Raw genomic sequence first — 12,082 nt, forward strand, 5'->3', positions numbered from 1 at the left:
ACAAGTGTGTCAAATTGGATGAAAATTGATTTCTTCCTCACTTTGAAAGAAACAGACAAGCAATTGAATAGATTGAGTGATAATTCCTAGATAGGGAAACTTCAATCTATTATTGATGTTGTGTGAACATAATGTACCAAATGATTCAGTTGTCAATGCGGAATCACACTTGCAATCATTGCCCAGGTGGTGTTGGTGAAGATCCAAGATCTCAACAATTGGTCTCTCAGTATTAATTACCGGTCAGCTTCAGCAACGCTTGGTGGTCTAACTCAGTTGGTTATAGATGGGGCAGCCGATCTCATCGACATTTCTTTTTCTTACGTACATTATTGACTTCAAAAATTATCATGAATATGATGCAGTACGCTCTGATCCACTTTGAGATTGATCATTGGTGATGGTAAGAAAATAAGTCATTAGCGTTGCTTTACTACGTTGGCTCTGGTGTTGAACGTCAAACCTGCTGAGTTTCGGTTCTATTTCAAGAATTCATAGAAGAAGGTGCTACGCTAGCGGATGATGGTGAATTTCACAAAATTAGGCTTCCATGCCATGGCAGTTTTCTTACTTGGTCACCGGGAGATGTGCTTCTGTTGTAGTGAAAAAGATGTTTTACAATAGATAGTATAGCAGTCAAGAATAAGCTAACTTGAAATATATATATAAAGCCGTTGTTGCTCATGCTGCAGCCGTTATGATCAGGTCACTAAATCTGGCTATGTAGTGAAGGACACATTTCAACATCAAAGAACGCAGAAAATTCGTTGCTGATGACTGGTGCAATATTTTCGAAATCTCCAATGCAGATCATCCTGACGCTATTCGCTACGCCGCTTCCGCTTTACATACTTGACGGGCAGCATCAACTCGTACTGAATTTTCCGACCAAGAAAGAATCATCGTTACTCTCGGAAAAAATTTTGCAATTGGGCTTGATGTCGATCGTTTTGAGCCAGCCTAGCTTTAAAGGCATTTCTTTGTTAGGAAAGAACCGTTGAACTGGAAAGATCAAGAAAGAGTTAAAACCCATTGTTAAGGTAATACTCGACAGTTGGTTTGGGACGGTCGGGCAACACGGCCTGCTCGTGCTGGATAGACAATTTCAGCCGATATTTCCTCTGCTAAGGCTGATATGAATGCCCCAAAAATTGATCCGTCATTGTTTGCTTGGTCGATCACAGTAACTAACGAAATGATGTTGAACTGCATGAATATTTGATTTCACTCGCATTCCTCCAAGCATAGTAGTGCTATGGCTGACTCGATCGAATCCTATCACCTGATTCAGCTAGATTGGTTCAACCACTTAACGACGCTTCAGGTCAAACTCCCTCCATTTGTGAAACTATCGTTGATTTCACGGAACTTCATCATTGATGCTTCTAAATAATGGATCATCATGAAATGTTAAATACTATCGCCAAGATGCATTGGTCATATCAATCGCTGTTGCTACAATGCAACAGACCACTTTTTTCTTCATAGGTGAGTGTGTGTATTTCAACGGTGCAATGGCCTGTGAGAAGGCAAGCTTAGAAGTATATGATCTTTTCCCTACCCAATCTGCTTTTGCCGAAAATTCACCAAATTGGCATGATCGTCCTGGTCATCGAGCTCAAACTGTCAAAAGAAATATAACACAAACCTATGTGATCTCCCGTGCTGGAGGTTGCAAATGATGGAACTCTCCAAAGTAAGAAAGACCAAAAATATTAGTAAGTGGTTTTCAAGAGCACCCCACAGGGCCGCTGCTGCGCTTCTTGTTGTTGCAATTCCTAGGTCTGCGGCAGGTGTTGAAATTCATGAATGTGGGGGTGTCTTCACCAGTGATGATGATTGCGGTCAAAGACCTGTTGTTGCTTGACTCTTTGCACAACGATTTGTGTTGTGTCGTTGGTCTACCATATATAGTGGTTCCTCATCGGATATTGAATAAAGCCGTTAATACTGAGCGAATTGATAAACCGATTGCATTCAAGCTGTTCAAAGTTCTCTCTCATTCTGATTGGATCAAATTTAGGAATGACTTTTCTTTGCTAGAAAATTGAAGAACCGGTTGCTGATGGCTGGCAAAACCGAATCGTTGATAAAGCCCGCACCATTGCGGCTGAGGACAAAGTTTCTAATCATTTATTGATTGAACCGGTGATGTCACCGGTGATTTTGATGAATTGGATTTTAGGATATCATCGATCTTCTTTGCCTACAGGCTTTGAAATAATTTACAGATTAGAATCCACTGCTGCTAAGTTCAAGATGGTTCAGTGTATTGGTTTCCAAAGAAACCAAAAAAGTCTGGCAAATCAAATTGCGTGCCACTAGTCTTTTACGTGTCGTTGTAGCCAAAGAATGAGTACCAATTTCGGCGGATTCTAGAGCCATCATCAGTGGTTTCTTGAAATCAGGATTTTTCCTTCGTTTTGATAAGGCCCAGTATCTTCAAAAAATGTATTGGTTTTTGCCAAGAAACAACCAGATTTTTTTGCTGATGGCGTTTGACCCGTCGATAAAGTCATATAGGGTGAAATTTGTCTCCTACCAATGACTAGAAATAGATAGATCCAATTACTTCAGAAACTGTATTCAAACCTGCTTAAATGAAGATGACGAGTACCTTAACATCAACTTAGAAGTTGCAAATGCAAATGGAGTCAATGACAACAACCAAAAAATAGAGGCATCTGTTGCTTCGGCAAAAGATACTGATGAAGCTTCTGACGCTAGCACCGGGTGTCAAATTGATTTTGCCCCACCTGTTGAACAAGATAGAATTGACAAGCAGAACTCCATCAATTTGAAAATCTAATATAATGGTATATAGGTCGTTCAAAAGATGGCATCGTTGGGAACTTCTTTTTAATTGTTTGGCTTGGGCAACATTGGCGTATTTCGGCAGAACACATTCTGCCGATACAATTTTGAAAGTTGCTTGCCAATCGAAGCCGCAGGCAGTGCAGAATCAGTACGTACCTGCGGGTTGATCTTCTCTTGCAGAACGAGTTGTCGGCCGTAGTTGAGTGTTTACAATATTGTGTCCGCCTACTGGTAACTGTGCCGAACCCATACTTGTTAGTGATGGGTTCCCTGAACTGAATGTTAAAGAATCTACTGCAATATTTTTTCCATCAAATTGCAATTAGAGGGTTAGTGTCCATTTTGCATCTGCGGCATCAGATTCCTTCAAAGTTCATCAAATGGAAGTGACAATGGTAATTTCATTGGTGATATCGATGAGAACCTTTAGATGAATGAAGCCTCTGGATTTGTTAATTTAATATCTTTTCAGAATGGTTGGTTCTCACACAAATCACGTTATGAGCTGACATATCCTCTTCAATGTTGGGACAACAAATTCATTGACGCTTCCAAATTGTTCGGCTTTAAAACTACTTTAGAGGAAGCTCGTCCGTTATATCTCACTATAAGCTAACACCAAGCCATGCTCAGATTATATATCGAGAATCCTAATACAACTCCACCATCGCATTAAACAGTGAAGATGGTCGGATCTTATCTCTGATCATTGGATAAAATGAATAACATGGATATAATTCAGGCCTTTTCATTGGAATTAATCGGGTTCATTGTAACAAAAATATTTCAGAACCTATGATGAATCATGCCGGATCGTCAGTTCAAAAGTATATTATTAATGGCTTTCACTCGGAAGGGCACGAACGATCATTAAGAAATGAGAGGTGCAACTTGAAAGACATGGCATTGGGATAGATGTTGAAATATCACCACTCCAGAGATCAATTGTTGGATTGCTTCATTTGGCCGGAAAATAGTGAAAGTATGATATGGCATTTGATGTTGCGCTACTCAGTCGGGTTTACGCAAGACGATTCAAAAACCATTGTCGTTGTGTCAGCAGGAGCTGAACAATTTAAACATAATCTTTTCATCTGATTATTGCGTTGCTGATAGTTTAGTTGAGTAATGTGAGTAGCTGAACAGATATTGCGCTAAACACAGAAGTGATCACTTATCATTTGGTTGTTCTAAGTTCATACTAGTGAAATGCCAGCTGCTTGAACTTGAGAAAAGCAGTCTTTAGTGGCCAAGCAGTCCTCGGAAGGTGAGCAGCACTGCAGTCACTGAAACAGTCGAAGAACGTCTATTCTTCATGCAGGAGTCCAAAGATATTGGAACTGATCAACAAATTCAAAATAAATATGTGGTAACAGAGCTGCCTTCATCTTTCCTTCTCATCCCACCAATCACGGAAACTAAAAATGTATTTCAATTTGGGATTGCCGTGCAAAACGCTTGTGCTGTATTTCTTTTGCTTTTGCAATAATTTATATCAATGTTAACGTGGATGATATTGTTGATTCACGTGATAACGGCTGCAGTATCAAAATATCTCAATACACTGCTTCAATGAATAAGTTGAAGCTTGCTTATCCTGTCATGTTTTCGTTTTAGTTATTTTATTAGATTTCAATTGATTTTCTGGACTCCTGGTTAAGGTTGCATCCTTATTTTCAAACAATTGCTTGACCAATTGTTCAGCTATTGATGTTTCATCAGTACCAGTTTCATTGAAATATTGAATCTCACCATCGACAATAACTTTCTGTTCCAATTCTAATGAGATTCCGTTAATGGTTTTTTCGATTATATTATGATATGCTCATCGACTTATTTAAATTCAGTGTTCAGATCTAGATAAGATTACAAGATTCGGGCCTTGATAGTGGCCCAGTGATGTGGTGTTCGCCAACGAACAGACGAGCGACCAAAGGAAAAGGATGGCAAAAATCTTCGACCCAATGAGCCACCGATTCGTTTGATCATGATTGATTGGAGGGTTCGCAGCGGCCTCCAAGTGCTCCGCTCACTTCATAATTTCAAAAAGACCCACTTCTGGCAAAACTGTTTTAATTTAAACGCCTGTGGCTGGGATTGAAATCATCTCACGGGACCGTGAACGAACTTCCGGAAACCAAGTTTTGCGCTCATTCTTGGTAACAGATTGACCAGCTATGAACGTTGAATCTGCTTTACTAAAATGCTTGGCAAAAATAAGCCAATCGTCAGATCACCGGTCACTAGGTTTAGGGTGGTTCTCAAGAGCCCCTGACTCTGCATTATCTTCCCCACTTATTTTCATCGTCTGCATCGGTGACCGATGTGAGATATCTCAGCTCTGTATCAAAAAGAATGCCGATACGTCTTACTTGTTCAGTTTTTATAGTCCTATTTAGCGGAATATACAATCATGGATTCGCTAGATGAAATGCAATTGATATTGATCCATCAGTCCAATGCATCCCTAAACTAAGAATGTGTACACTGAAATGGATATTAAATGTTCGTTAATAGAATTACAAAGGTATTCTTCTGTGCAAACCAAAAACCATCATTCAAAATGTCCCAGCTCAAAAAAGTAATGGTTGGGGATATATCTCAGGTGATTCAGTTGGTCTGAATGTTCCGCATCAAAGAAAATCGAAAAAGAAAATCAATATGCTATTATTCGTGGTCACAATGTTAGTTTCTATTAATACTTAACTGAATGTTTAAATGGGTAATTCTTTTTTTTCAAACCACACATAGATTCACAAGTAAATAGCCCAGCTTTGCCGAATCAAAGATTAAACTCAATACAACAAAATTCTAAAGTTTTGGCCAGAACACTGTCACATCAATCAAATCATGTCTTACCACCGATCTTTTCAAATGGGAAGAGCTGAATTGTTAAATAACCAAATCAGTAAGAAAATGAAAATGAAGCTCATTGAATCTAATGGTCTAAATAAGTATTGGTGCTTTGCATTTAGACGTTACGTGGTATTGCACAATTATTTTCAATCAATTATTACAAAAAATCACCTTGAAGAATGCTTAGACAAACAACATAAAGAATGCTGAAGTGGATGCTGCATTTGGGGTTCAAATGTTGCCTTCAAATTAATATAACACGAATACGATTTATTAAAAAAACACCAATGGAGCGTTCTTCGTTTCATTTATCAAAAGCAATTGGTTCTATTTTAGAGAAGAACTGATAAATGACTATGACTACAAATTCAATTAGGGCAACAAATCGAATTAATCCATCGAAATCTAGTCCTTCAAACCGAGGACATAATAATGAAGCTACTAATATACTGCTGATCATTCGCTAATGACTCCAGCACATATCCAATCATCGATCGTAAGTGCAATGTGCGGCTAATGCAACAATTATATCTGAAATGAAAGTGATAATGGCATGAGCCAACCTGCTGGTGCGAATCCATGAAAATACATCAAAGTACAAAAGTGATTGCAAAGACGAATGGAAATGAGTTGGCCTCGTTTTTGATACGACACTATGTTGGATTGAATCGCGTCACGGAAACGTAGTAAAGTACAATAGGGGCGGCGCCAATCAGCACACCAGAGGGGCTTGCAACAGCTGTTTCTCCCCCAGTTACCACATCTCAGACAATCCTCCAAATACAGTTGAACATATTAGAGATTGTAAAACCGATCAGACAGGTCGGCCCATTTGTTGCCATTTATGAGTACAAAACAAACATTGCGTAATCTGTTAACGCTTTGACTTGTGTGAGTGCCAATTTCCACAACGGCATTTTACAAAGACCTATCTTGAGGTAACAAACATAAGTGTTTTTGATATACTAATAGTGGGCTGACTAGTAAGTCTCTTTTAACTGGCAAAGGACTGAGGGATTGCAAGCCAATTGACCTACTCCGTCAAGAAGACTAACTGGCGGGTGCGCCACATCACTTATCCGTTCCTGAGCAGCCACCCATTTCGCTGAACCGGAGATCTGTTTGCAAACGTGTCATTGTACATCAAATCAAGCGCTGAACAAAATTTACTAAAAACAAAAATCAAAGAATAAAGAAATCAAAAGTATATGGCAATATATATATAATTATTGTAAGTATCTTGTAAATGAGAATCATCTCAATGAAAAAGTCAAATTTTAAGTTTCGGGGAAGTAGTATCACCCTGGTCTTTCTAACCCAAGTATAGCATTTCCGAGCAATTATCATCATAAAATGAATCCAATAATTGTGATCAAATAGAAGTAAAGAGAAGTAGTCAATCGAACCACAAATATCATTAGTGAATCACTGAAGCAAACATTAAGAAACTTAAGCAGTGCTGCACTGGGCCCCGTAGTATCAAGCAGAAGACGTTACTATCAGTATCAATAGCTGCAAGAGTGATAGCGACATTAACTGAGATTTTAGTAAAGTGATACATGAATAAAATATGCTGCTAGATCTTTTGATTTTTAGGATCGATATCACAGCTGACAGCAAAAGTCCGTTCGGAATTGATAGTTGGGGTTTCCACATTTGTAGCGATATATTTGAAGAGCAGCATTAGGATGAGTGCTTTTCCCCCCCTTCAGAAAGTGGAATCAATTTGTTTTTGCAAATCGGCATGGGCCCTGAGTGGTGGTTCCTTAATAGTAAACCTATTGGCTTTTGTTTAGAGAGGAGCATATACCCACAAACTCAGTTTCCATCAGCAATGTCTCCAGCGCATTCACAGTAGGAACATTCAATTACTCCAACTGACGAAGCAACGATCTAAAAACCAGTAAATGAATCTGAACTCAAGTTTGTTACACTTCATTTTGCACAACATAGGTGGATCTTGCATGGTGCCCAAAAACAATCGAACGAGTAACCGAAAAGGAGACCCAATATCATAGTTTGACCAATTTGCTGCAAATAACGGGAATGCAGCAAATGATTTACAAGCTGATAAGTCATTAGCATCCTATTGACATTTCTCAGTGACAAGTTGGACAGCGTATGTGTTATTCAACAATCGTGTAGGGACAAATGAAACTAATCAATTATAAACAGTTGCACCATCTGGTTGACCCCGGTCTGCGTGATTACCAAATAGCTGCCGTTTCATTGAGCGATAACATGTCCAAAAAAACGACCCAGAGTTACTCAAAGTGCTTCTGTTTTGAACTAAGATTGGAGGTTTGACTTTTCTGGCTTGACCAGACCATTTCATGACGCCGCAATCGTATGATTATCTCCTGTAATCATGGCCTGCATTGGTGCAGCTGATTCAGTGATAAATCACATCTTGTTGAACTAGAGCAGCTTGAAATGCAAACAAGTGGATAACAGCAAGCATCCTCTTACCCAAACAACGAAAATACTGCATTTCACCATAATTTGTTTTCTCTACCATCCAAGCCTTCAAATAATGAGTACCAATAACGAATCCGGAGGTTTGTTTCATCGACCCTCTGGATCAATATCACCTTGAAAACTAGCGAATGTCACATTAAGTCATGAACAAGAAGTGAGAGTGATTTTGCGGCAGCAAGTCGGAGTTTATTACATTCATCGTTATGAAATAGAAAATATTTTACTCTTTAGCGAGTACATTCAATTTGAAAAAAACCTTTGACCAACCAGTTTGGAATGGGCAGAGTCCCTAGAACGTTCAAACGTCTTTGTGAACTCAGATCGAGTGAAATCATGTCACATTTCAGAAGGAAGACTGTCTGCGGCTGCCGCATGCCTCGATTTGCTCTTTCGGTGTCCGTCACTGGACTTGCTCTCGAGACCCACTGTATTTGAACCTGGTGTCCTATCAAAGGTCCTGCCGATGTTTTTTAACGGATTGCAGATTATCAACTTCTGCGTCATGCCAGATTGTCGTCGATCTGTTGCAACTGCTTATGCAAATAATGACGTTTGGTTGCCGGTTAGAATGGGAAAAACCAATGGACGCTGCCAACTTCACTATTGTCGCTTTGGTGTCGAATTCTATCGCTCGTCCGTTTAGTCCGTTGGTTCAAGGCCTGGTGAATGACGGTGTTATCAGTTGCTGAAATTCGTGATTGAGACACTTTTCAGACTTTCTCAGATGGCATTTTTTACTCGATGGTTGCTGGCTTATCAATTGCTGCTTGAATGGAAGAGGGGGTATGCCATGAGTGGTATCGCGGTCAACTATTAGTAACCTTGAAAGAAGTCAGTGGAACTATTGTCGTTTAAGATGGTGACTGTATGACTAAGTCTGGTACATCTAAAAAATGCCAAACTACATCATTGATTGAGAGGGATTTGATTAAGTTTTTTAACGAATGATTAATTGCGGTATTTTCAAGTTACAATGCCGATCATGGTTCCGCTTTCATTTATCGTGTTTCTGATCTGGACACCACCTACGTGGAAAGTGTCTTCATCCATTTGAGAACTTTAACCAAATTATTGTCACGGATGCAAAAGTTTTCTTTGATCATCTTGGTGATGATGCATCTGCTGCAAAATCAGGTTGAAGGCCGTTACTCTCTTCCGGTTAGGAGCTATTGAAGAAACACAAACAGATCAGAATGACGTTGCATCGATATCAAAAAAGGGAGAACGCCATAATAATTGATTGGCACAAAGGCCAGCTGCTGCGAGTGTTTTGTTGCAGCGGATACTCCTGCTGCACTTTCTGCTTTAACTGCCCCCAAAGTTGATCAGTCACTGATAGCATCGTCATCGAATGAAACAGGCAAGCCGATGTTCAATGTCAAATAGCTATATTTTGATTCCGCTGCTGTCCAACTTTATTGTACAGACGGATATTGGTTCCGCGACTTGAATGTCCTTTGAGCTCGGATTGCAGATATTGGCGACTCCAACGTTGATGTGAAAGAAATATCTCCTGTAATGCTTCTGAATGGTGGATCATTACAATTTGCTCTGTATGATTCCCATAGTCCAAATTAAATTTCAATTTGTGCTACAACAGTTGAAGGCAATCGGATGTCATTCAAAATTGATTACACGAGTTTCAATTGTGCGTTGACGGATAGAAATCAGCCTCAGGATGAAATGAATAATTTGTTGCGCAACGTGGTGCGGCGTTAATTAATACATATTCGGTTTAACCCAATTGACGCTTTGGTGAGACTCTTGCAAAGAAATAGTCTCAATGGATGTCATTTCCGCTGCTGGTCATCTAGAACGAGAGAGTTCCCAAAACAAAAAAGAACCAAAGTGATCAATTACGGCTCTACAAAAGAGGCCACCAGTACTATTGGACCTTTTCATGTTAATATTTTTGGGCCAATACGAGCTGATGCGGCTCACGAGAATGGTAATCATCATACCGGAGAGCATGATTACTTAATATATGTCGTTTTTGCAGCAGATTTAACTTGAACATTAGCTGTTGGCAGCTTGCCAGTCTACGGTAAATTTCATCAAGGAGTATTTGATAAAGCAATTCATAAGATGAGATGTGTTAACGGGTATGATAACAAGCTGTTGACAGATGTTTAATAGTCTCGAACAGCCAATCTTAAAACGAAAGTTCTTTAGGCATGTCGCCATTCCAGAGTCCCTGAACGCAGCTAACGTACAAACAACTGAAAGGCCTGGACAATTGAACCTCATGCTAATCTTCCTGATTGTCTGAGAAATGAAACCAATATGATTGCAGTGTGTACTTGAATTTGATTTCCACCAAGCATGGCACTTCGTTCAGCAATCCTTCTCAGATATTTGATGGAAAGCAATCAGCTGCTGCTATGTTGAAGTGCTTGAAACAGGGTGCTTATGCCACAATTCGCAAATAAATCAAGAAGCCGATGATAAGTGATGAATCTGTCTTTAGTGTGTTTGTTGGCTTCGAGTTGAAGAAACAGCCTTTCAGAGATTACAACCACTTTATCAGCGGTGTGGTTGTCCGTTCTTCTTCTCGTATTAAGAAACTTCATCTTCTTTCAACCATTCAACACTTCCGCTCTTTAGTTTAGCAATTTCATCCGCCGTTGAGAATACATGTGTTGCTGCTGGCATCATAGGGGGAATGTGATCACGGATATCGATGACGGATATTTTACATCCGCAAGTGTTTCTGACAATACATCAAAGAAGAACTCCACCGAAAATGATGACTCAGCGATATCTGCTCAGATATAAATGGGAAACGTGTAGTAGATATCAATCATTTGGATTCAACGGAATCTGACTTATCCACTGACGACAATAATGAGGCTGCCAAAACTATCAATGATGTTGAATCTGATATGATCCAACATGCAAGAGCTAAAATGATTCGTCAAGGAGATCTTGATAAAATTGAAACTGAGCCCAGATGGATCACAATTGATTAAAAAAATGGCAGTAGTTGCAGGTCTCTTTTGACATAATTTGCTGCCTCCCATTTTGCTGCTACCAATGTTAAATCAATTCCGGCGGACGGAATGAGCCATCTGGTTTGCCAATGAAAGTCGCAGGCGATGATTGATATCCATAATTGCCTGTTGGATGACCATTTCTGTGGACAAGAACTTGTTTGCCGTCGCTGCCTGTTTACAATAAAGTCGGCGGGAAAAGCTGATTTTAAAAATCAAATCTAGGTCATGAATCGGTTTTTAGCTTGAAGATGTTTAATATGATAAATGTTTTTGTTCAGTAATAAACTACAGAATCGTTTGGCTTTTGCACGCAGTTGCTGCATCAAGGACATTCTTGGATCATTAAGCTGTAGTCACCACTGCTGTTCTTGATGGAGAAATCCACGCCAATAGATTGCGTCAAACAGCAATACCAATTTGCTTATGCTGAGGATCCTCTGTTGATTTGAGGGGTACTCATACGAATTTATGGACCAAGACAAGTTGTTCCATGTCAGTACAAGAAGAAGCTCAATCATCTCCTATTCTCGGGTTACAAAGACATTCACCGGAACAGATTTTGTTTCGGTTTTTAAACATCAAACACGGCTAGATGCAAAATTTGGATGTGGATTTTCATATTATTGCCGGATGTTCAGATGAGCTGAACATGCTGATCAAATCATGGTGATCACTTCATATCGCAGTTCGTTGTTCAGAGCACAAAAACATGAAGTAGTTTGGCTTTGTTTGCTGGGACTAGATATTGCTAAACGTAACGAAGTTCATCCTGTATGTCAGAAGACTTAGGAGAGACTGATGGATCAACAGATCAAACTAGAAGTGTTTCACTCGAAGCCTACACAAATGAAGAAAAGCCATTGGAAGGTAGTACTTGAGACAGATCGCTCAGAATTACATGGCAAAGGATCAACACGTTAGAAATCAATTGTTTGGTC

At 39.5% G+C, this 12,082-nt stretch overlaps 1 protein-coding gene across 1 annotated transcript in view; it reads left to right on the forward strand.

Moving 5' to 3' along the window:
* The window catches only part of ASCRUDRAFT_8841 (uncharacterized protein), a gene marked incomplete at both ends in the record, with an annotated part of 29,571 nt that extends 18,451 nt beyond the window's left edge, over window positions 1–11,120 (forward strand). The window contains 2 exons of the mRNA XM_020194997.1: window positions 2,578–2,733; window positions 10,907–11,120. Of these exons, the coding sequence (XP_020046373.1) occupies window positions 2,578–2,733; window positions 10,907–11,120 (370 nt within the window). The remainder of the gene's footprint in view (window positions 1–2,577; window positions 2,734–10,906) is intronic.
* Between the last annotated feature and the right edge of the window lie 962 nt (window positions 11,121–12,082).

Source organism: Ascoidea rubescens, assembly GCF_001661345.1.
Source record: "Ascoidea rubescens DSM 1968 unplaced genomic scaffold ASCRUscaffold_9, whole genome shotgun sequence".
NCBI lineage: Eukaryota > Fungi > Ascomycota > Saccharomycetes > Ascoideales > Ascoideaceae > Ascoidea > Ascoidea rubescens.